This window comes from Pongo pygmaeus, chromosome 13 (assembly GCF_028885625.2).
Source record: "Pongo pygmaeus isolate AG05252 chromosome 13, NHGRI_mPonPyg2-v2.0_pri, whole genome shotgun sequence".
In the NCBI taxonomy this organism is placed as follows: domain Eukaryota; kingdom Metazoa; phylum Chordata; class Mammalia; order Primates; family Hominidae; genus Pongo; species Pongo pygmaeus.
In genome coordinates this window covers 87,674,184-87,697,515 of record NC_072386.2, presented here as the reverse complement: position 1 = coordinate 87,697,515, position 23,332 = coordinate 87,674,184, and the positions used below count along the sequence as shown (strand labels likewise).

The 23,332-nt window shown below is 43.8% G+C and overlaps 1 protein-coding gene across 19 annotated transcripts in view; it reads right to left on the bottom strand.

The window, feature by feature from the left end:
- The window catches only part of CCDC180 (coiled-coil domain containing 180), a 96,922-nt gene that overhangs the window by 31,775 nt on the left and 41,815 nt on the right, over window positions 1-23,332 (bottom strand). For all 19 annotated transcript variants that reach the window (XR_010123336.1, XR_010123337.1, XM_054502159.2 and 16 more), the window contains 8 exons: window positions 22,024-22,112; window positions 21,040-21,162; window positions 19,750-19,923; window positions 18,270-18,385; window positions 16,743-16,869; window positions 14,703-14,742; window positions 14,153-14,574; window positions 1,219-1,445 (listed from right to left, as the gene is read on the bottom strand). Coding sequence is in view for 17 of the 19 variants with exons in the window: in XM_054502159.2 (XP_054358134.1) it covers window positions 1,219-1,445; window positions 14,153-14,574; window positions 14,703-14,742; window positions 16,743-16,869; window positions 18,270-18,385; window positions 19,750-19,923; window positions 21,040-21,162; window positions 22,024-22,112 (1,318 nt within the window). In the remaining 2 variants the exon portion in view is untranslated. The remainder of the gene's footprint in view (window positions 1-1,218; window positions 1,446-14,152; window positions 14,575-14,702; window positions 14,743-16,742; window positions 16,870-18,269; window positions 18,386-19,749; window positions 19,924-21,039; window positions 21,163-22,023; window positions 22,113-23,332) is intronic.

Here is a 23,332-nt window from a genome sequence, read left to right as displayed (position 1 = left end):
TTTCATACTTTTATGAATGCATGTTATCCTTCAGTATGCAAACCCAATCAGTTGGACAGATAATTTTTTTTCTGGTTAGTCATAAGGCCAGATAGCATAGTGGCTGGTGCAAGATTCTGGAGTTACAGGGTCTGTCTGGATTCATATCTTGGATCAAACTGCTTCCTGTCCTGGAGATCTAGGCCAAATGACTAACTCTCTGAGCCTCAGTTTCTTCATCTGTAAAATGGAGTTAAGTATGGTACCTCTCTCACAGTTATTAAGGGGATTAAATACACTCAGTAAATAATAGCTCCTGTGATAGTCCTTGCTGACCTTTGTCCTATCTGCTATGGAGAGGGCAGATGATGGCCTCTGGTAGAGGAAGGAGAGGGATGAAGTTTGAGTCAAGAGACATTTCCAAGGTGAGATGCTGCTGAGGTGTAGAAGAAAGAGCCCAAAGGCCTGATTGCACTCCATTCATTCCTTGTCTCCAGCCTCCTGCCCATGTTACATACGGGAGGTGAATGAACCAGGAGATCTCTAGCTGATGAGCCCTCCTATGACGTTGTAGAGGCAGGAGGACAATGAGAATGCCATCCAAAAGGCAAACACAAATGTCCACATTTGATCCAAACTCAAACACAAAGGCCCAGAAACTTGGGAGTTAGGGGAAGTAAATTCTCAGTGGTGGGATTATGGGTCATTTCTCTATTCTTCATTGTTCTTATATTTTCTGCAACAAAACTCTTTGGTAGTATCTTTTGGCCATGTCTTCTAGCGATGGGCATGGATATACTCTATGAGTGAACAGTTCCATTCTTATATTTTGCACATATTGAGTACAAAATACCATACATGAGATATTTATATTTATGGTGTATATCTATAGAATTAAAATAGAAAAAGAAAAGAAGCCTATGATTACAGATGTACCAGGAACTAGAACCAAAAAGTATCTGTCAGGGAAAACACTGTATCTTATCTCCAAGGCCCAAGCCAGCAGATAGCCTCCTCAGGTGGGTGCAGGGGGTCACTCTCACAGAAGATATCTGTGACTGCAAATAATTCCTGGATTTTGCCATTTTATATTGTGTTTCTCACCCCTACCTTCCTTCAGTTACCTACATTTTTTTCTTTATCCAACTGATATCAGCCCAATCCTTTTTTTTTTAAATATTTCACCTTGTTAACAAAACTCAGAACAACAGGATGAGAATAAAATAGTTCTTTACTCACTGTTTTTTAATTTCTAAAATTAGTCTCGATGGAATTGTCACTTGTTCTATGAACTTGGCACTGGAAGTGTCGTTGATGAACATGGCTGAGAAGGTGGAATGGGACTTCCTGCAATGCTCTTCTTCTTCCAGGGGTACAAAGACAAAATAAGTGTTTCCACTGGAGATTGTGAAGGACTCCATGTCCTCATAGTATATCTCCTCTAGACCCTCTTCCTTGTCTTCTTCCTAAGCAGGCAACAACACTAAAGTTGACTTGATACCATCAAATGGACTTGGGAATGCCAACCACAGGTTCCTTGATATCAGAGGTTGTAAACCAAATTTTGGGCCAAGATTATGGGCCGAATCTTGCCTAGGTTTCCCCCCCACACACAGTGCTTTTAAAATTAGGAAGCTCTGCACAAAAATCTGGGTTTCTAATTTCTCTTAAAACATCAGAATATATGTCAATTCTGAGCCTGCATTCCCACATGGCATCTTTAGTTGGAGCTGAGTAATGCCTGCACCAGTCTTCATCATTTGTCATTATTTTACGCTTGGTCTCCAGCCCTCTTTTCTATTACATACCTGTGGGCATTTGAGTTTGGGTTTCCTGCTCAAAAAGAAGTCTACAATTTTTCCACAGCAATATACAAAATGATTCTTCTGCAACTCTATGATTATGAAATTCAACTTATTGTTCTGTGATTTTGAATGTGTTTTGAGGACAAGATTTATTTTATGAGAGTTACTTCCCTGCACTCAAAGGAGAGCTCTGTCTGCCAGCTTGGATATGCAGCTTTTGAGAATAGGAAAAGAGAAGAAATAAACAGACCAAGGTGAAGCAAGAGAGTCTAAGTTGATCTATTCAATAAAGAGGAATTGAGAAGGACAGCGAACCAGGGAGGCATAAGGAAAGCCATACAGTTGAAGGTTGAAGAGTGACTTTAGAGTAGGTTGCAGGGATATGAGGAGAGAAAAATGAATTTTAGAAAGCATTGCTGTGGCTGGGTGCAGTGGCTTAAACTGGTAATACCAGCACTTTGGGAGGCTGAGGCAGTGGATCATTTGAGGTCATGAGTTCAAGACCAGCCTGGGCAACATGGTGAAACCCTGTCTCTACTAAAAATACAAAAATTAGAGGTCTGTTCCAAGATGGTTGAATAGGATTGGGAGGCTGAGGCGGCGGGTCATTTGAGGTCATGAGTTTGAGACCAGCCTGGGAAACATGGTGAAACCCTGTCTCTACTAAAAATACAAAAATTAGAGGTCTGTTCCAAGACGGCCAAATAGGAACAGCTCCGGTCTGCAGCTCCCAGCATGATCAACACAGAAGATGGGTGATTTTTGCATTTTCAACTGAAGTACCTGGTTCACACCTCATTGGGACTAGTTGGAAAGTGGGTGCAGCCCACAGAGGGCGAGCCGAAGCAGGGCGGGGTATCGCCTCACCCGGGAAGCACAAGGGGTCGGGGGATTTCCCTTTCCTAGCCAAGGGAAGCCGTGACAGACTGTACCAGGAAAATCAGAACACTGCCACCTAAACACTGTGCTTTTCCAAAAGTCTTAGCAAATGGCACACCAGGAGATTATATCCTGCACCTGGCTCAGCAGGTCCCACGCCCACAGAGCCTTGCTCACTGCTAGTCTGAGATCGAACTGTAAGGCGGCAAGCCTGGCTGGGGGAGGGGCATCCACCATTGTTGAGGATTGAGTAGGTAAACAAAGTGGCCAGGAAGCTTGAACTGGGTGAAGCCCACCTCAGCTCAACGAGGCCTACCTGCCTCTGTAGACGCCACCTCTGGGGGCAGGGCATAGCTGAACAAAAGGCAGCAGAAACTTCTGCAGACTTAAACGTCCCTGTCTGACAGCTCTGAAGAGAGCAGTGGTTCTCCCAGCACAGTGTTTGAGCTCCGAGAATGGACGGACTGCTTCCTCAAGTGGGTCCCTGACCCCCGTGTAGCCTAACTTGGAGACACCTCCTAGTAGGGGCCCACTGACACCTCATACAGCCAGGTGCCCCTCTGAGATGAAGCTTCCAGAGGAAGGATCAGGCAGCAATATTTGCTGTTCTGCAATATTTGCTGTTCTGCAGCCTCCGCTGGTGAAACCCAGGCAAACAGGGTCTGGAGTGGACCTCCAGCAAACTCCAACAGACCTGCAGCTGAGGGACCTGACTATTAGAAGGAAAACTAACAAACAGAAAGGAATAGCATCAACATCAACTGTAGGGTCCAGCCCCATAGGGCCGGTGGGTCTCTCCCCATGTGCGGAGACGAGAGAGTGTAGAAATAAAGACACAAGACAAAGAGATAAAAGAAAAGGCAGCTGGGCCCAGGGGACCACTACCACCAATGTGCGGAGACCAGTAGTGGCCCCGAATGTCTGGCTGCGCTGTTATTTATTGGATACAAAGCAAAAGGGGCAGGGTAAAGAGCGTGAGTCATCTCCAACAATAGGTAAGGTCATGTGGGTCACGTGTCCACTGGACAGGGGGCCCTTCCCTGCCTGGCAGCTGAGGCAGAGAGAGAGAGGAGACAAAGAGAAAGACAGCTTACACCATTATTTCTGCATATCAGAGACTTTTAGTACTTTCACTAATTGACTACTGCTATCTAGAAGGCAGAGCCAGGTGTACAGGATGGAACATGAAGGCGGACTAGGAGCGTGACCACTGAAGCACAGCATCACAGGGAGACGGTTAGGCCTCCGGATAACTGCGGGCAAGCCTGACTAATGTCGGGCCCTCCACAAGAGGTGGAGGAGCAGAGTCTTCTCTAAACTCCCCCGGGGAAAGGGAGACTCCCTTTCCCGGTCTGCTAAGTAGCGGGTGTTGTTCCTTGACACTTTTCACTACCGCTAGACTGTGGTCCGCCTGGCAACGGGCGTCTTCCCAGACGCTGGCGTCACCACTAGACCAAGGAGCCCTTCTGGTGGCCCTGTCTGGGCATAACAGAAGGCTTGCACTCTTGTCTTCTGGTCACTTCTCACTGTGTCCCCTTAGCTCCTATCTCTGTATGGCCTGGTTTTTCCTAGGTTATGATTATAGAGCGAGGATTATTATAATGTTGGAATAAAGAGTAATTGCTACAAACTAATGATTAATGATATTCATATATAATCATATCTAAGATCCGTATCTGGCATAACTATTCTTGTTTTATATTTTATTATACTGGAACAGCTTGCGTCCTCGGTCTCTTGCCTCAGCACCTGGGTGGCTTGCCTCCCACAATCAACAAAAAAAACATCCACACCAAAACCCTATCTGTAGGTCACCATCATCAAAGACCAAAGGTAGATAAAAACCACAAAGATGGGGAGAAACCAGAGCAGAAAAGCTGAAAATTCTAAAAGCCAGAGCGCCCCTTCTCCTCCAAAGGATCACAGCTCCTCACCAGCAACAGAACAAAGCAGGATGGAGAATGACTTTGACGAGTTGACAGAAGTAGGCTTCAGAAAGTTGGTAATAACAAAATTCTCCGAGCTAAAGGAGGATGTTCAAACCTAACGCAAGGAAGCTAAAAACCTTGAAAAAAGATTAGACGAATGGCTAACTAGAATAAACAGTGTAGAGAAGATCTTAAATGACCTGGTGGAGCTGAAAACCATTGCACAAGAACTACATGATGCATGCGCAAGCTTCAGTAGCCAATTCAATCAAGTGGAAGAAAGGGTGTCAGTGATTGAAGATCAAATGAATGAAATGAAGCAAGAAGAGAAGTTTAGAGAAAAAGAGTAAAAAGAAACAAACAAAGACTCCAAGAAATATGGGACTATGTGAAAAGACCAAATCAATGTTTGACTGGTGTACCTGAAAGTGACGGGGAGAATGGAACCAAGCTGGAAAACACTCTTCAGGATATTATCCAGGAGAACTTCCCCAACCTAGTAAGGCAGGCCAACATTCAAATTCAGGAAATACAGAGAACACCACAAAGATACTCCTCGAGAAGAACAACCCCAAGACACATAATTGTCAGATGCACCAAGGTTGAAATGAAGGAAAAAATGCCAAGAGCAGCCAGAGAGAAAGGTCGGGTTACCCACAATGGGAAGCCCATCAGTCTAACAGTGGATCTCTCAGCAGAAACCCTGCAAGCCAGAAGAGAGTGGGGGCCAATATTCAACATTCTTAAAGAAAAGAATTTTCAACTCAGAATTTCATATCCAGCCAAACTAAGCTTCATAAGTGAAGGAGAAATAAAATCCTTTACAGACAAGCAAATGCTGAGAGATTTTGTCACCACCAGGCCTGCCTTACAAGAGCTCCTGAAGGAAGCACTAAAATGGAAAGGAACAACCGATACCAGCCACTGCAAAAACATGCCACATTGTAAAGACCATCAATGCTAGGAAGAAACTGCATCAACTAATGGGCAAAATAACCAGCTAACATCATAATGACAGGATCAAATTCACACATAACAATATTAACCTTAAATGTAAATGGGCTAAATGCCCCAATTAAAAGACACAGACTGGCAAACTGAATTAAGAGTCAAGACCCATCAGTGTGCTGTATTCAGTAGACCCATCTCACATGCAGAGACGCACATAGGCTCAAAATAAAGGGATGGAGGAAGACTTCCAAGCAAATGGAAAGCAAAAAAAAGCAGGGGTCGCAATCCTGGTCTCTGATAAAACAGACTTTAAACCAACAAAGATCAAAAGAGACAAAGAAGGCCATTACATAATGGTAAAGGGATCAATTCAACAAGAAGAGCTAACTATCATAAATATATATGCACCCAATACAGGAACACCTAGATTCATAAAGCAAGTCCTGAGAGACCTACAAAGAGACTTAGACTCCCACACAATAATAATGGGAGACTGTAACACCCCACTGTCAATATTAGACAGATCAACAAGACAGAAGGTTAACAAGGATATCCAGGACTTGAACTCAGCTCTGCACCAAGCAGACCTAAAAGATATCTACAGAACTCTCCACCCCAAATCAACAGAATATACATTCTTCTCAGCACCACATCACACTTATTCCAAAATTGGCCACATAGTTGGAAGTAAAGCACTTCTCAGCAAATGTAAAAGAACAGAAATCACAAACTGTCTCTCAGACCACAGTGCAATCAAATTAGAACTCAGGATTAAGAAACTCACTCAAAACAACACAACTCCATGGAAACTGAACAACCTGCTCCTGAATGACTACCAGGTAAATAACGAAATGAAGGCAGAAATAAAGATGCTCTTTGAAACCAATGAGAACAAAGACACAACGTACCAGAATCTCTGGGACACATTTAAAGCAGCGTGTAGAGGGAAATTTATAGCACTAAATGCCCACAAGAGAAAGCATGAAAGATCTAAAATTGACACCCTAACATCACAATTAAAAGAACTAGAAAAGCAAGAGCAAACAAATTCAAAAGCTAGCAGAAGGCAAGAAATAGCTAAGATCAGAGCAGAACTGAAGGAGATAGAGACACAAAAAAACCTTTCAAAAAATCAGTGCATCCAGGAGCTGGTTTTTTGAAAAGATCAACAAAATTGACAGACCTCTAGCAAGCCTAATAAAGAAGAAAAGAGAGAAGAATCAAATAGACGCAATAAAAAATGATAAAGGGGATATCACCATCTATCCCACAGAAATACAAACTACCATCAGAGAATACTATAAACACTGCTATGCAAATAAACTAGAAAAACTAGAAGAAATAGATAAATTCCTGGACACATACTCCCCTCCAAGACTAAACCAGGAAGAAGTTGAATCCCTGAATAGACCAATAACAGGCTCTGAAATTGAGGCAATAATTAATAGCCTACCAACCAAAAAAAAGTCCAGGACCAGATGGATTCACAGCCAAATTCTACCGGAGGTACAAAGAGGAGCTAGTACCATTCCTTCTGAAACTATTCCAATCAATAGAAAAGGAGGGAATCCTCCCTAACACATTTTATGAGGCCAGCATCATCCTGATACCAAAGCCTGGCAGAGACACAACAAAAAAAGAGAATTTTAGACCAATATCCCTGATGAACATCAATGCAAAAATCCTCAATAAAATACTGGCAAACCGAATCCAGCAGCACATCAAAAAGCTTATCCACCAAGATCAAGTTGGCTTCATCCCTGGGATGCAAGGCTGGTTCGACATACACAAATCAATAAACGTAATCCATCACATAAACAAAACCAAAGACAAAAACCACATGATTATCTCAATAGATGCAGAAAAGGCCTTTGACAAAATTCAACAGCCTTCATGCTAAAAACTCTCAATAAACTAGGTACTGATGGAACATATCTCAAAATAATAAGAGCTATTTATGACAAACCCACAGCCAGTATCATACTGAATGGGCAAAAACTGGAAGCATTCCCTTTGAAAACTGGCACAAGACAGGGATGCCATGCCCTCTCTCACCACTCCTATTCAACATAGTGTTGGAAGTTCTGTCCAGGGCAATCAGGCAAGAGAAAGAAATAAAGGGTATTCAATTAGGAAAAGAGGAAGTCAAATTGTCCCTGTTTGCAGATGACATAATTGTATATTTAGAAAACCCCATTGTCTCAGTCCAAAATCTCCTTAAGCTGATAAGCAACTTCAGCAAAGTCTCAGGATACAAAATCAATGTGCAAAAATCACAAGCATTCTTATACACCAATAACAGACAAACAGAGAGCCAAATCATGAGTGAATTCCCATTCACAATTGCTACAAAAAGAATAAAATACCTAGGAATCCAACTTAAAAGGGATGTGAAGGACCTCTACAAGGAGAACTACAAACCACTGCTCAAAGAAATAAAAGAGGACACAAACAAATGGAAGAACATTCCATCCTCATGGATAGGAAGAATCAATATCGTGAAAATGGCCATACTGCCCAAGGTAATTTATAGATTCAATGTCATCCCCATCAAGCTACCAATGATTTTCTTCATAGAATTGGAAAAAACTACTTTAAAGTTTATATGGAGCCAAAAAAGAGCCTGCATTGCCAAGACAATCCTAAGCAAAAAGAACAAAGCTGGAGGCATCACACTACCTGACTTCAAACTATACTACAAGGCTACAGTAACCAAAACAGCATGGTACTGGTACCAAAACAGAGATACAGACCAATAGAACAGAACAGAGGCCTCACAAATAATACCACACATCTACAACCATCTGATCTTCAACAAACCTAACAAAACAAGCAATGGGGAAAGGATCTCCTGTTCAGTAAATGATGCTGGGAAAACCAGCTAGCCATATGTAGAAAGCTGAAACTGGATCCCTTCCTTACACCTTATATAAAAATTAATCCAAGATGGATTAAAGACTTAAATGTTAGACCTAAAACCATAAAAACCCTAGAAGAAAACCTAGGCAATACCATTCAGGACATAGGCATGGGCAAGGACCTTACACCTTATATAAAAATTAATCCAAGATGGATTAAAGACTTAAATGTTAGACCTAAAACCATAAAAACCCTAGAAGAAAACCTAGGCAATACCATTCAGGACATAGGCATGGGCAAGGACTTCATGACTAAAACACCAAAAGCAATGGCAACAAAAGCCAAAATTGACAAATGGGATCTAATCAAACTAAAGAGCTTCTGCACAGTGAAAGAAACAGGCAACCTACAGAATGTGAGAAAATTTTTGCAATCTACCCATCTGACAAAGGGCTAATATCCAGAATCTACAAATAACTTAAACAAATTTACAAGAAAAAATCAAACAACCCCATTAAAAAGTGGGCAAAGGATATGAACAGACACTTTTCAAAAGAAGACATTTATGCCGCCAACAGACACATGAAAAAACGCTCATCATCACTGGTCATCAGAGAAATGCAAATCAAAACCACAAAGAGATACTATCTCACACCAGTTAGAATGGTGATCATTAAAAAGTCAGGAAACAACAGGTGCTGGAGAGGATGTGGAGAAATAGGAACACTTTTACACTGTTGGTGGGAGTGTAAACCAGTTCAATCGTTGTGGAAGACAGTGTGGCGATTCCTCAAGGATCTAGAACTAGAAATACCATTTGACCCAGTGATCCCATTACTGGGTATATACTCAAAGGATTATAAATCATGCTACCATAAAGACACATGCACACGTACGTTTATTGCGGCACTATTCACAATAGCAAAGACTTGAAACCAACCCAAATATCCATCAATGATAGACTGGATTAAGAAAATGTGGCACATATACACCATGGAATATTATGCAGCCATAAAAAAGGATGAGTTCATGTCCTTTGTAGCAACATGGATGAAGCTGGAAACCATCATTCTGAGCAAACTATCGCAAGGACAGAAAACCAAACACCGTATGTTCTCACTCATAGGTAGGAATTGAACAATGAGAACACTTGGACACAGGCTGGGGAACATCACACACCAGGGCCTGTTGTGGGGTGGAGGAATGGGGGAGGGATAGCATTAGGAGAAATACCTGGTGTAAATGACGAGTTGATGGGTGCAGCAAACCAACATGGCACACGTATACATATGTAACAAACCTGCACATTGTGCACATGTACCCTAGAACTTAAAGTATTAAAAAAAAAAGTTTTAAAATAAAAAAAGAAGAAATGGGAAAGAGTTTTTAATAGAGCAAAAGAAGGAAGAAAGCTAACATGGAAAGTCTTACTTTCAAAAAATAAAACAGGCTGGGGGTAAAAATGTGTGAGGGATTGGTAATTTCAATACAATATTACATAAGCTGAGATTTAATTTAATGAAATGTACCCACTATTGTATCCAGAACAGTACTAGACATGAGAGAAATGTTTAAAATATGGACCTTCTCTTCAAGATATATAATCTCTCTGAGAGAAGTGTGCATTCATGGATAACCATTCAAAGTAAGCTGCTAAGACAACAGAGAGTTGCTTTGGAGGTGTACCTAATTCTACCCTTTGAAACTTTCTTGGTGGCATTGTTAAAGATGAAAGTCTAACGAGTAGACTATGTTTGGCCCTATGATTTTGTTCCTTATGTTACCATATTCTCAATGAAAACTATAAATAATGTAAACTATAATTTTCTGTTTCCCTATGACTCGACATTTCATTAGTGGGAAAAAATAGCCTATATAGGAAAACAGGAAACATTAGCAAAAATGCAACTTAATATTATAAGGACATACATAGCCCTAAAGGGACATGTAGCAGAGCATAAAGGTGTATGTACTGGAAAGCCAGCACAGTAGCATTGGTTTGAGAAGGCAGTTAGCTTAGTCACAAAGAAGAATATGGATCCTGGAGTCAGGCTACCAGGGTTTGGAGCTTGGCTTTGGCATAGAAAAGTTGATTAGCTTTGATAACTCTCAGATTCATTGTCTATACAATGAGGATAAATGTAGTATCAACCTTACAGATTGGTCATGCAGATTAAATCATGTAATCCATGTAAAGTCCACAAAATGCCAGGCACATGACAAACACTCCGTAAAATAATGGCTATTGCTAATAACGGCTCTCTAGGGCTAAGTCGTATAATATAAAGAGAAAAGAGTCCCAGCTTTTCCATTAGTAGCTGAGTGAGTTTGTGAAGTCCCTTATCTCTAGGATAGGAGCATTGTTTTGCATGCTTCTAAAAAGAGAATAATTAATAATATTTGCCTCACAGTGAAAATTTTACTGGGAAACAGAATAAGAACATGTATGCAAAAATACTTTGTAATAAGTAAAATGTTAAACATATATGGGTTATTATTTCACTTAACAATTCCCTTGTTCCCCCTTTAAAGAAAAAAAAATACAAAAATTAGCCGGGTGTGGTAGTACACGCCTGTAGATCCAGCTATTTGGGAGGCTGAGGCAGGAGAATCACTTGAACCTGGGAGGCAGAGGTTGCAGTGAGCTGAGATCACGCCTCTGCACTCCAGCCTGAGCGACAGAGTGAGACTCCATCTCAAAAAAAAAAAATTAAAAATGTTTTAAAAATGAAAAGCATTACTCTGAGTAAAGAATTGGATCACTGTTAGCAAAAATAAAAAAGTATTAATACATTATCACTGACCCCGCAGAAATACAAAAAAAACCTCCAACAGCCATCAGACTACTATGAACACCTCTTTGCACACAAACTAGAAAATCTAGAAGAAATGGATAAATTCATGAACACATACACCTCCCAAGACTGAACCAGGAAGAAACTGAATCCCTGAACAGACTAATAATGAGCTCCAAAATGGAATCAATAATAAATAGCCTACCAACCAAAAAACAAAAACCCAAACCCAGGACCAAATGGATTCACAGCCAAATTCTACCACATGTACAAAGAGCTAGTATCATTTCTGCTGAAACTATTCCAAAAAGTTGAGGAGTACAGGCTCCTCCTCAACTCATTCTATGAAGCTGGAATCATGCTGATGCCAAAACCTGGCAGAAACACAACAAACAAAGAAAATTTCAGGCCAATATCCTTGATTAACATTGATGCAAAAAATCCTTAACAAAATACTAGCATGCTGAATCCAACAGTACGTCAAAAAGCGAATTCACCATGATTGAGTAGGCTTTATCCCTGGGATGCAAGGTTGGTTCAACATATGCAAATCAGTAAATGTGATTCATCACATAGAGAGAACTAAAAACAAAAACCACATGATTATCTCAATAGACACAGAAGAGGCTTTTGATAAAATTCAACACCCCTTCATGTTAAAAACCCTCAACAAACTAGGCATTGAAAGAACATACTTCAAAATAGTAAGAGCCATCTATAACAAACCTAGAGCCAACATACTGATTGGGCAAAAGATGGAAGCATTCCTCTTGAAAACCAGCACAAGACAAGGAGGCCATCTTGCACCACTCCTATTCAACTAGTATTGGAAGCCCGGGACAGAGTAATCAGGCAAGATAAAGAAATAATAGGCATCCAAATAGGAAGAGAGGAAGTCAAACTATCCTGTTTGCAGATGACATTCTACAGCTAGAAAACCCCATGCTCTCTTCCCCAGAGCCCCTTGATCTGATACACAACTTCAGCAAAGTTTCAGAGTACAAAAGCAATATACAAAAATCAATAGCATTCCTACACACCACCACCATCTAAGCTGAGAGCCAAATCAGGAATGCAATCCCATTCACAATCACCACAAAAAGAATAAAATACCTAGGAATACAGCTAACCAGGAGGTAAAAGGTCTCTACAATGAGAATTACAAAACACTGCTCAAAGAAATCAGAGATGACCAAACAAATGAAAAACCATAAACATCCTATGTTCATGGATAGGAAGAGTTAATATCTTTAAAATGGCCATACTGCTCAAAGCAATTTACAGATTTTATGCTATTCCTATCAAACTACTAATGACATTCTTCACAGAATCAGAAAAACTATTTTAAAATTTATATGCAACAAAAAAAGGGCCTGAATAGCAAAGGCAATCCTAAGTAAAAAGAGCACAGCTGGAGGTATCATGTTACCTGACTTCAAACTATACTACAGGTCTACAGTAATCAAAACAGCATGATACAAGTACAAAAACAGACACATAGACCAATGGAATAGAATGCCTCACACCTAAACCATCTGATCTTCAACAAAGCTGACAAAAACAAGCAGTGAGAAAAGGACTACCCATTTAATAAATGGTGCCGGGTAGCCATATGCAGAAGATTGAAACTGGACCCCTACCTTATACCACATAAAAAATCAACTCAAGATGGATTAAATACTTAAAGGTAAAGCCTAAAACTATAAAAACCCTGGAAGATAAAATAAGAAATACCATTCTGGACATAGGACTTGGCAAAGATTTCATGATGAAGATGCCAAAAGCAATTGCGACAAAAACAAAAAATGACAAATGGACCTAATTAAACTAAAGAGCTTCTGCACAGCAAAAGAAACTATCAACAGAGTAAACAGACAACCTACAGAATGGGAGAAAATAATTGCAAACTATGCATCTGACAAAGGTCTAATATCCAGAATCTATAAAGAATTTAAATTAACAAGCAAAAACCAAACAACCCTATTCAAAAGTGGGCAAAGGACACAAACAGACACTTTTCAAAAGTAGACATACATGTGGCCAACCAGTATATGAAAAGGTGCTCAACATCACTAATCATTAGAGAAAAGCAAATCAAAACCACAATGAGATACCATCTCATAACAGTCAGAATGAATATTATTAAAAAGTCAAAAAACAACAGATGCTGGCAAGATTGCAGAGAAAAGGGTATGCTTATTCACTGCTGGTGGGAGTGTATTCCAGTGTGGCAATTTCTCAAAGAACTTAAAACAGAACTAACTACCTTTTGACCCCACAGTCCCATCATTGGGTATATACCCAAAGGAATGTAAATCATTCTACCATAAAGACACATGCATCTATATATATTCATTGCAGCACTATTCACAATAGCTAAGACATGGAATCAACCTAGCCCACTGACAGTAGGACTGGATAAATAAAATGTGGTACATATAAACCATGGGATACTATGCAACCATAAAAAGAATGAGGTCATGTCCTTTGCAGCAACATGGATGGAGGCCATTATCCTAAGCAAACTAACAAAGGAACAGAAAACCAAATACTGCATGTTCTCACTTTTAAGTGGGAGCTAAACAAAGAACACATGGATACTAGGAGGCGAACAGCAGATACTGGGAACTATTTGAGGGTAAAGCGTGGGAGCAGGGAGAGGATCAGAAAAAAAAAACAACTATTGGGTACTATGCTTATTACCCCGCTGACAAAATTATCTGTAAATCAAACCCCCATGATACATAGTTTACCTAAATAACAAACTTGCACATGTACCCCTGAACCTAAAATAAAATTTTTTTGAAGTATGAATAGTATGAATATTTTTGTAATTCTCCTTCTGCACCTCTATGGAGACTGGGCCACTGAAGACCCCAGCTTACACTAGAGATAAACACAAAACGAGCATAGCAAACTTTCTCTATGCCCAAGAATGAATCAGTTGCTGGCTTACCTCACCCACAGATAAACTCTCTTGCTCTTCCTGTGCCTCCTTCTCCTCCTTCTCTTCCTCCAGCTTCTCATCTTCCTCCTCTGACTCCTCCTTCTTTTCTCCTTGACTCTTCACATTCTCCTCATTCAGGGATGGGTTTAAGGAGCCCTCTCTTTCAACCTGCATTTCTTCCAGTCCCTGAATAGAGCCTTCTTTGGACTCATCCATCTCAGCATGCAGTGGAGATTTTTTCTGCTGCCCCAGCACCTCTTCAGTTATGAAGGACTCCATTTCTTGATCGTTTTCTTCTTCCACCTCTTCTACTGACGTGGCAGCACTTGTCCCACTACTTATGCTTTCCTCACTTCTGCTCATGTCCTCTTTAGACCCTTGCTTCTTCCTCAGTTTTTTCATTCTCTTCTGGGAGGGTTTTTCATGTGCTTCTGTTGATGAAAAACACCAAAGCACAAGGAGAGACAATTTACTGAAGCTGCCTGGATTGGGCCTCCCAACCCACAAATGCATAAGAGTGAAGTCTGGGAGAATAAAACTTGAATTGAAAAAGTGCTACCTGGTTGCCTGAATTTGAAAATGACTTCTCCAGCCAAGTTCTACAAGGAAAAACCACGAGTCACTGAAAGACCTGCACTGCCTTTCTTCAGAGTGACCCCCACCCTTTTTTTTTTTTTTTGAGAGGAGTCTGGCTCTGTCGCCCAGGCTGGAGTGCAGTGGCGCCATCTTGGCTCACTGCAAGCTCCGCCCCCCGGGTTCACAACATTCTCCTGCCTCAGCCTCCTGAGTAGCTGGGACTACAGGCGCCAGCCACCACGCCTGGCTAATTTTTTGTATTTTTAGTAGAGACAGGGTTTCACCGTGTTAAGCAGGATGGTCTCCATCTCCTGATCTCGTGATCTGCCCGCCTTGGCCTCCCAAAGTGCTGGGATTACAGGCGTGAGCCACCGCACCCAGCCCAGAGTGCCACTTTTAAGTAGAAGGACCCATCCCTCCCCTTTAATATCTGATGCAGGCCTTGACCAACTTAGTTCCCTGGGATAATTGGGTTGTTCTCAATCCTAGGAACCAGTTTTTCTTAATTCCAAGAAGGCTAGCAAACCCTTATAGTACACAATAGGTAATCATGGAATTAAAGCTCATTATGATATATTTTTTGGCAGTGATCTGGAGCAAAGGGCAAGAAAAATATAAACTGAGGGATGCAAACAAAGGGCAGAAATCTGCTGCATTCTGTGCTAGATGGAACAGACACAATGGGCATGATTTACATGATCCTGAGAGCCCCCTTGTAAACCCTGCAAATTTCCTGTTTCACAGGCTCTGGGTGAAGTTTTGGATATTCTGTGTTATGGATAACAGTGCAGGCTGTGGAATTTGCAGGTCTGGATTTGATTCCCAGCTCCTGACAAGCTAAGTGATCTTGGACAAGTCCTCTACACCCTATGGGGCTTAGTGTTATCTTCCATGAAATGGAGATCATAATAGTGCCTATACCTTTAACCCAGGTGACCCAAACGATCTCAAAGCGCAGGCAATGAGCTCGCCATCCTATAGCTGGAGCTTTCCCCTCAACCTAGGTGGCACAGGGAGCAGCTATTAGCAATCTAAACAGGAATCTCTTCTGGGAGGAGAGATGCTCAGGGAAGGAGCCAGGTGTCCTGTATATGTGGGAAAACTTTGGCCAGGTTCAGTGGCAACCACGAGCATTTCCATTCAGGCCAGGCAGGACTATGGCTGGTGTGCGGGAAAAGAGCCAAACTCTGGGGGATTCAAACCAGGGAATCCCAGGTATTCATGCATTTACTCAGAGAGCATTTATTGTGTCTGAATTATGTGCAAGACCCTTGTGCTAATGACAATCAAAATTGAATAAAAATTAAGGCATACTCGCCCTTTAAGAAATACATTATAGTTGGGTGCTCCAGACTCCTGTATTTGACAGCAACCAAGCACAAAAAAGTTCAGAGCTCTGAGAGGTGGCAGGGTCTGAGCAAGGTGAGATGAGGGGTCAGGCTGAATGAGTGGGAGCCTTTCTCTTGGTAGTGAATTGGAGGTATGGGTGGGTTTGGGATATGTGGAGACAGAGGGGCCCCAGCAGAGGGAGCACAATGAGGAAGGGCAGCAGGCAGGGTGCACATGCCAGAAGAGGGATGAGTCTGCTGGACCAGGGAGAGTCAAGGTGGGAAGCAGAGAGAGTGGGGCCTTTGTGGTTATCCAGGGACTGTAAGTTGGATTTGGTGGGGGCTGCACAGTTGGGGAGGGATTTTGCAGGAGAGTAGGTGGGTCAAAGCTATATTTTAGGAGAATTATGTGGCAGTGGTAGGTATGATAAATGGAATTCCAAGCGCCATATAAATTAACCTTTTCATTATAAGTCCATTCAGGCTTGAGCCCTGAATTCTGAACCCTTCAGCCTCTTTTATACTGAGAAAGAGATGGTCTCTTTAGAGACACTTTCAGCTTCTTTCTTCTTGCATTGATTTGAACTCTGCAGCATTAGGAATGGCTTTCAAAGTCTAGGCAGATCATAACAAGAAGTCAGCCTCTCCCTTAGCTTCTTCATGAGTGGCTGGGTGTATCATCACCCTCTCCATACCTGTTCAAAGATTTCACGCACAAAGAAGTATTGGCTGAGGGCGGAGCTGTAGGAGTTGAGTTCTTTCAGCATGATTGCTGGGTACTCCATCACTTCCTTTGTCAGGAGGGTGTGAAAACATTCATACCTGGGAGGTAGGTAGGTAAGACAGAAGACCCCAGCTAGGAACCACACCCCTGACCCCAAGGAGATGGGCTGCAATCTGGCACATAGCTCTGTGTAGAGCTGCTGTGTGGCTGCTCTTTTACAGCAGCAGTCCTTGGCTATGCTATTTTTCTGATCATACAAGAAATACATACTTTTTGTAGAAAGTTTGGAAAACACACACAAGAGACTTTTCTGCTTGTAACATGAGGTCCCTTTCCCTGTCCAGGGTCCTAACCCTTGTCATTGGTCTTAATGCTGTCCTTGAACTTGACGGTACCCACATTATTCCATCAAACTCGCAAATGCCCCAAGGTCCAGACTTCTGTTTCTCAGATAAGTAGACCAAGGCTCATAGGGTTACTTACTTGCCTAAAGTAATCAGAATTGCCCTCTGAATCTAAGTACTGCAATCAATTGGCAGTGTCATTCCATTTCTGTGAACAGTCCTTACAGAATCAGCTCTACAAAGTCACAAAGATGCAAGAAAGTTCACAGAGAACTGCTTGTCATATTGAGAAATTGGAACCAATAGAAAACAGCTAATCAATTGAGGGATTGCTAAACCATTATGAAGTATCTACATTAATGAATGCTACATGGCATTTAAAAATGGAAGTATATAAAAAATAAAAAAAATAAAAAAATAAAAAAAAAATTTAAAAAAAAATGGAAGTATATCTGTAGTTATGGAACAATTTGCACAGTATAATCCAACCTTTATTCTAAAAACACTATATATGTGTATATATTCATATATATAAATGTATATGCCCATAAAAAAAGAAAAGTGGGCAGGAATGAGGGAAAAAAATCTCTGTATGTTTACAGTGGTTAACTTCTTTTTCCCCCTTTAACAAGAATGTACATGTTTAAATTTTTTTTTGTTTTTGAGATAGAGTCTCGCTCTGTCACCCAGGCTGAAGTGCAATAGCATGATCTCCTCTCACTGCAACCTCTGTCTCCTGGGTTCAAGTGATTCTCCTGCCTCAGCCTCCTGAGTAGCTGGGATTACAGGCACCTGCCACCACGCCTGGCTAATTCTTGTATTTTTAGTAGAGGTGGGGTTTCACCATGTTGGCCAGGCTGGTCTTGAACTCCTGTCCTCAGGTGATCCACCCACATCTTTAAATTTTTAAAAGAAGTTCTTGAACTTAAGCCACATTGCTTTGAAACCTCCCTCCACAAACTTTAAAAAATTCTCCCTGGAAGCTTCTTTGTTGGCTGAGAGCAGAGCTGCAGAGGGCCACATGCTTTCCAAAGTGAGAGGCACAATTTTCATCTTAAGCTGACAGGCTCCTGGGCTCTTGGGCAGGCTGCCCTTGACCTTGAAGATGAATTCCTGACCATCCCTTCCTGCCTTTTGGAGTCTGGTTGGCCTACCTGGATTTCATGTTCTTCAGATAATCTTTGACCTTTTCCAGGTGAAATGCCAGTGTTTCTTTGTCACTTTGCTGCCTCAGTTGGTCCAAGAGCCTATCGAGGTGGGCCTCCTGCACCTGGAAGCCACCCCCAAAACAAGAGGAAGCAGATGTGACCTCCAGTGCTCACAGAGTGTAAGTGACCTACAGGGACCCTGCTGCTGGAACTGAGGCCCAGGTGCCTCAGCAGATCCAGGACTTCCTTTCTACAAATGGGGTACCCAATCTGCCACCACCCTCCCTCTTTCCACTATAGTTCTCCAGACTTTTCTCTGCCTGCAGTGTTCTTCCCTGCCCACATCATACCCCTGGGGAACCAGCTCAAATGGGACCCCCTGGAGACAGGGCCCTCATACCCACCCACCTGGTCAGGCCTGCACTACACCTGCTCCTTGCTCTTCTTCTCACCAGTCGTGCTTGAAATCAGAAGCTGAGTTTGTCCCCCCACCTCCTGGACTGTGTGAGAGCAGGCAAGGCAGGGGCCAGCTGACCTCCTGTGCAGGCAGGAGATTGTCCCAGTTATGGAGCTTTGAAATGATTCCCAACACGTGCACAGTTTGCTACATGAATGACACGTTTGTCTGTAATAAGAACTTTGAGTGTCTTCCCCTTTTTCTTTCAGAATGTGATGTCTTATTAGACCCCATATATGAGAACTTGGAGTTATTCCCCCCACTCACCTTGGGAATGTGATGTCATCCTTATCAGCCCCCCATATGTGAGTTACTGACCTTAACTACTGGACTTCAAAATACTCAAGAGTTTGACACTTCAAGAGCTTAGGCTGAGGCAGGTTTCACTCTGTCAGTGGCTTCTTTGAATGAGAGAGAGCTCAGGCTGTGACAGGCACTGGGGCTATGAAGCCATGCCACCAGCACCGGCACTACCCTCTGGCTTCCAGGGACCTATGTGCCATCACAGATGTCCACTGTGTTAGCTTGCAAGCCAGTTTCTCCTGAGAAACCGCACATAGAAAGGCACACCTGAAGCTTTTATTAGACCTCCCATGGAAGCCTGCATCCATCCTTATTGAAAAACTAGACTTTAATAGCTTTGCAGCTCACAACGTGTCTAATGTACCTTGTCTACTCCCTGTGGATGTATTCCTTTTGAGGTTGGTTCATGTTATTCTCCCCCTCTTTAAGCATTGTGAACCTATGAAAAAATTCTCTTTCAATGGCAATATAGTGTGTGATTCGTGATACCATCCTTTAATCGTCTCTTTACTTGAACCATCTGTCGGTCTCTCATGCACGCTCTTAGAGACACATTTGGTTCCAGGAGATTTCTGCTACTCCCATCTGATCCCATGACCAGCATGAGCCTCAATGTCCCCATCTGCACAAATTTCATAGCTTAAGGTTCTCCATTTGGGTCAAGGATCTGTTTGAGTTCATTGCTGTTTGTGGTGTGAAACATGGAGCCCCGGGTGTGGGTCTCACCTGGCTCTCCAGGCTGTGCTTCTGCCGGTGCTGCTCCATCCTTTTCTCCAGCTCCAGCTCCTGCACCAACAGCTCGCTCTGGTGTGTCTCCCACAGTTGTACCGCCTCCTGGAAATACTTGAAGAGGTTCGAACTCTGCCACTCTGTCTGATCTGCCAGAGTCTCGAAGGATTTCTGCAGTGGCAGAGCCCAGAGAAGGGACTTACGGGCTGACAGTCCCAGGGCCAGGAAGAGGGCCCACCTGTGGGACCCCCTGTCTCTAATGACTGAACAGTATTGCCCAGACACCATCCCTCAAGGTCAACTTCTAGGCCACACCTGTGCTCTTGGTCCTCCCTCCCTAGGGCAGTGTTTCAGGTCTGCCCAAGGCCCTGCCCTTGGTCTTGCTGACCCTCAAGTCCCATCTCTAGACATATCCTACGCTCCACAAAAGTCTCTGACAGGAAGAAGATAGAGTTTGGGCCATTCCTAAAAACCAGGCTGGGCACTCAGGAGGCCACAGCAACGCTGGCCTGGGCATCTTTCCTTCTGTGGAGTTCCCTCACTCATGGCATCTGGGCCAAACACCACACCTGCCGTGAAATCCTCCACACCACCCACCTTTTTAAAAAATGTACGTGTCTTATGCCCTCATCTGGGCCAGGGGTGGGCAAGCTGCCACCTGTAGACTAAATTTGGCCCTCCACCTGTTTTTGTTTGGTCCTGTGAGCTACACACAGATATTCCAGTTTTAAAATGGCTGGAAAATAATCAAAAGAAGATATTTAATGAGATGAAAATTACATACAATTCCAGTTTCAGTGTCCAATCAATAGTTATTGGAACACAGCCATGCCATTTGTTTGTGCATGGCCTAGGGCTGCTTTTGTGTGGCACTGGTGGAGTTGACAAGGTGCGTCAGAGACCTGATGGCCCACAGAGCCTAAAATAGTCACCATCTGTCCCTTCACAGAAAACATGAGCCAACCCTGGTTCAAGATAACACGTGTCTTGGGCTGGGGGCTTATTGTGCCTCCACAGCCCTTCAGTGCCCAGGGTCAGCAATGGCCAGGGAGTGCTCATGGCATGGAGTTCTGCGCAGCACCCATGTCAGTGGGTGGCTGGGAGGAGTCAGGTGAGTGAGCTTGGAGTGGCCAGCATAAGGGGGCTACTCTGAGAGGGGCTGACAAGGGCGAGTGGACACACTAGGAACATGCAAGTTGGAGTTCTTGGACTCTCTCTACAGCCCAGCACCCCCGGGGACCCCCAACCCCACCTCAGCTCCCCATTGGAACAGTCCCCAGCACGCACGTCCAAGAGCTCCAGGTCCTCCTCCACCTTGCCCTGGAGTGCTCCCACCATCTGGAAGAAGAACTGGTTCACCAGGGTCTCTGCCTCCTCCTCAGTGAAGGCTTTCCAGTCCAGCAGCTGCTTCTGGAGTGTGTGGGACAAGGCAGAGCCTGGCTTAGGACTGAGGTCCCCACAGGCATCAACGGCATCCTACAGGCCTCAGCGTTGCACAAGTCAGACCTGAGATCCAGGTGAAGGGCCCTGCACCCCATGAATTCTGTTCCCCTTAGGGTCTGGAGGGCCAGGCACAAGCTGGCTGGAGAGGCATGCAGGAGCTCTCGGGAGGCTCCCCAAGTGGTGCCCTCAGCTCGAACATGCTTCACAACAGTTAAGCTTTGGGGGTGGGGGTGTCGCTTAAAGTCTTACCAAGGAGGCAGGAAGGGACATTCTGACTCAATAGTCCCCCTACCCCAGAGAACAAGTCACAGTCGTGCTTGGGTTTGGGAGCGAGTTTACTGTCTCACTCTGTCATGCAGTGGGCAGGGTGGAGGGGAAAGTGGGGCCAGGCCTATCTATGAAGGGGGCACATTGCAATAACCCCCAGGACACGACCTCCATTCATAAACAATGCCCAGTGCTGTGTATGACATAGAGTCGAGGGTGAAGTCTGAGGTGATCTGAGAGCGCACACTTCATCTTACATGGCCTTCCTGGAGGAGGTGATGGGTTAAAACCTGAGAGATGGCAGGGATAGCTGGGGAGGGGATCTGGGCAGAAGGAACAGCTTCAGAATGCCCAGAGGCCAGTGAGCACCAGGCATTGGGGCTATGAAGCCATGCCATTTTCTTCCATGAGGAAGAAAAGCTTGGATGGAGGCTAAAGGGTGTGTGGGTGTGAAGTGGGGACATAGCTGGGGAGGCGAAGGCAGTGGGTATGGGGCCAGGGAAAGCACTTCAGGTCCTGCCCAGGCATTCCTCTTCTCAGGCCTGCAGGAAGGGTGCCCACCTTACAATTCTGCACATGCATCAGGCACTCCTGCCACGTCTTCTCATAGAGCAGGCGGATCCGCATCATGCAGTCCACGTGGTAGGTGTCTCCATGGGCAGAAAACAAAGAAAATCAGTCCAGAAGGAAGAGAAGATTAGAAAGGGGAGTGTCCCCTTTGCAAAGGAGCAAAATGCCTCCACAGCAACATTTATTTAGGTGAAGATCAGTGGTCCTGATTGAGATCAGGGGCTGGTGTCCCCTTACAAAGTTCCTGACACCCCAAGATAAGGATGTCAAATGAAGAGCTTGTCGTTATCTGTTCTGAACCCATTCTGGCCCTAACTCTTGACTCGGTTTCAGGGCTGGTGAAATTCCTTTTGGGAAACTGCACCAAGTTGTAAACCAGTAATGAGAGTGGAGATTAATGAGCATTTACTGATCCTATCTGTGGTTCATCCCTGAAAAACGGAATGCACTAGCAGAATGCACAGAAGCTTGCTTTTTTATTTATTTTCTCTATTTTTCCTCCTTTCAGTTTCCCAGCTTATAATAAACTCAGTGTGACTCTGATGTCTAGGATAAGCAACTCTGGTTTAGTGCTGCTGGCAATTTCTAGAAACCACACAGAGATTTTGTGGTGGTTGTTCTTGGGGCTGGGGAGGAGGGCAGGGGGATGGCAGCTAGGTGTAGATTTAGGATACCTGGGAGGGTTGACAGATGCTAGAACTGATGAGAAGAAGCTCTAAATCTGCTTCTTCCTGTCCCCAGGGCTAGTTCCTAGGCCAAGGTAACCACAACCTTCCGTGAGGCCACTGTGATGGGCTCTCCCAGGTTCCCCTGCTTCCACTCCTGCATCCCTCTGGGCCATCTGCACCCCGTGACATCATCACCCCCAGCTCAGAACCTTCCACTGAGTTCCCACTGCCCTCAGGATAAAGCCCAGACTTCCACATGCAGCCCACGTGGCCAGCAGAGTCCGGCTGCTTTGCATCTTCCAGCCTCCCCTCCCTGTTTCCAAAGGCCCCAGCCCTGTCTTGCCTCCGGGGCCCCGTACACTGTATCCCTGCTTGGAATGCCTCCTCCCTCTTGGCCTGGCTGACTCTTACCTCCCTTGGAGTTCTCAACCGCATGATCACTTCCTTGTCAATGTTTCCATGACCCTGAACCAGCTGTGTCCCTAACTGTGGCTCTCATGGCTGGGGATCTGTCCATTCCCTACTTGCTCTGACTTCTGCTCTGGACTGGAAGTGCCCGAGGGCAGAGCCAGCTACTGAATGCCAGGGCCCAGCACAATGCCTATCTGTAGGAGGCACTGAATGAATGGCAG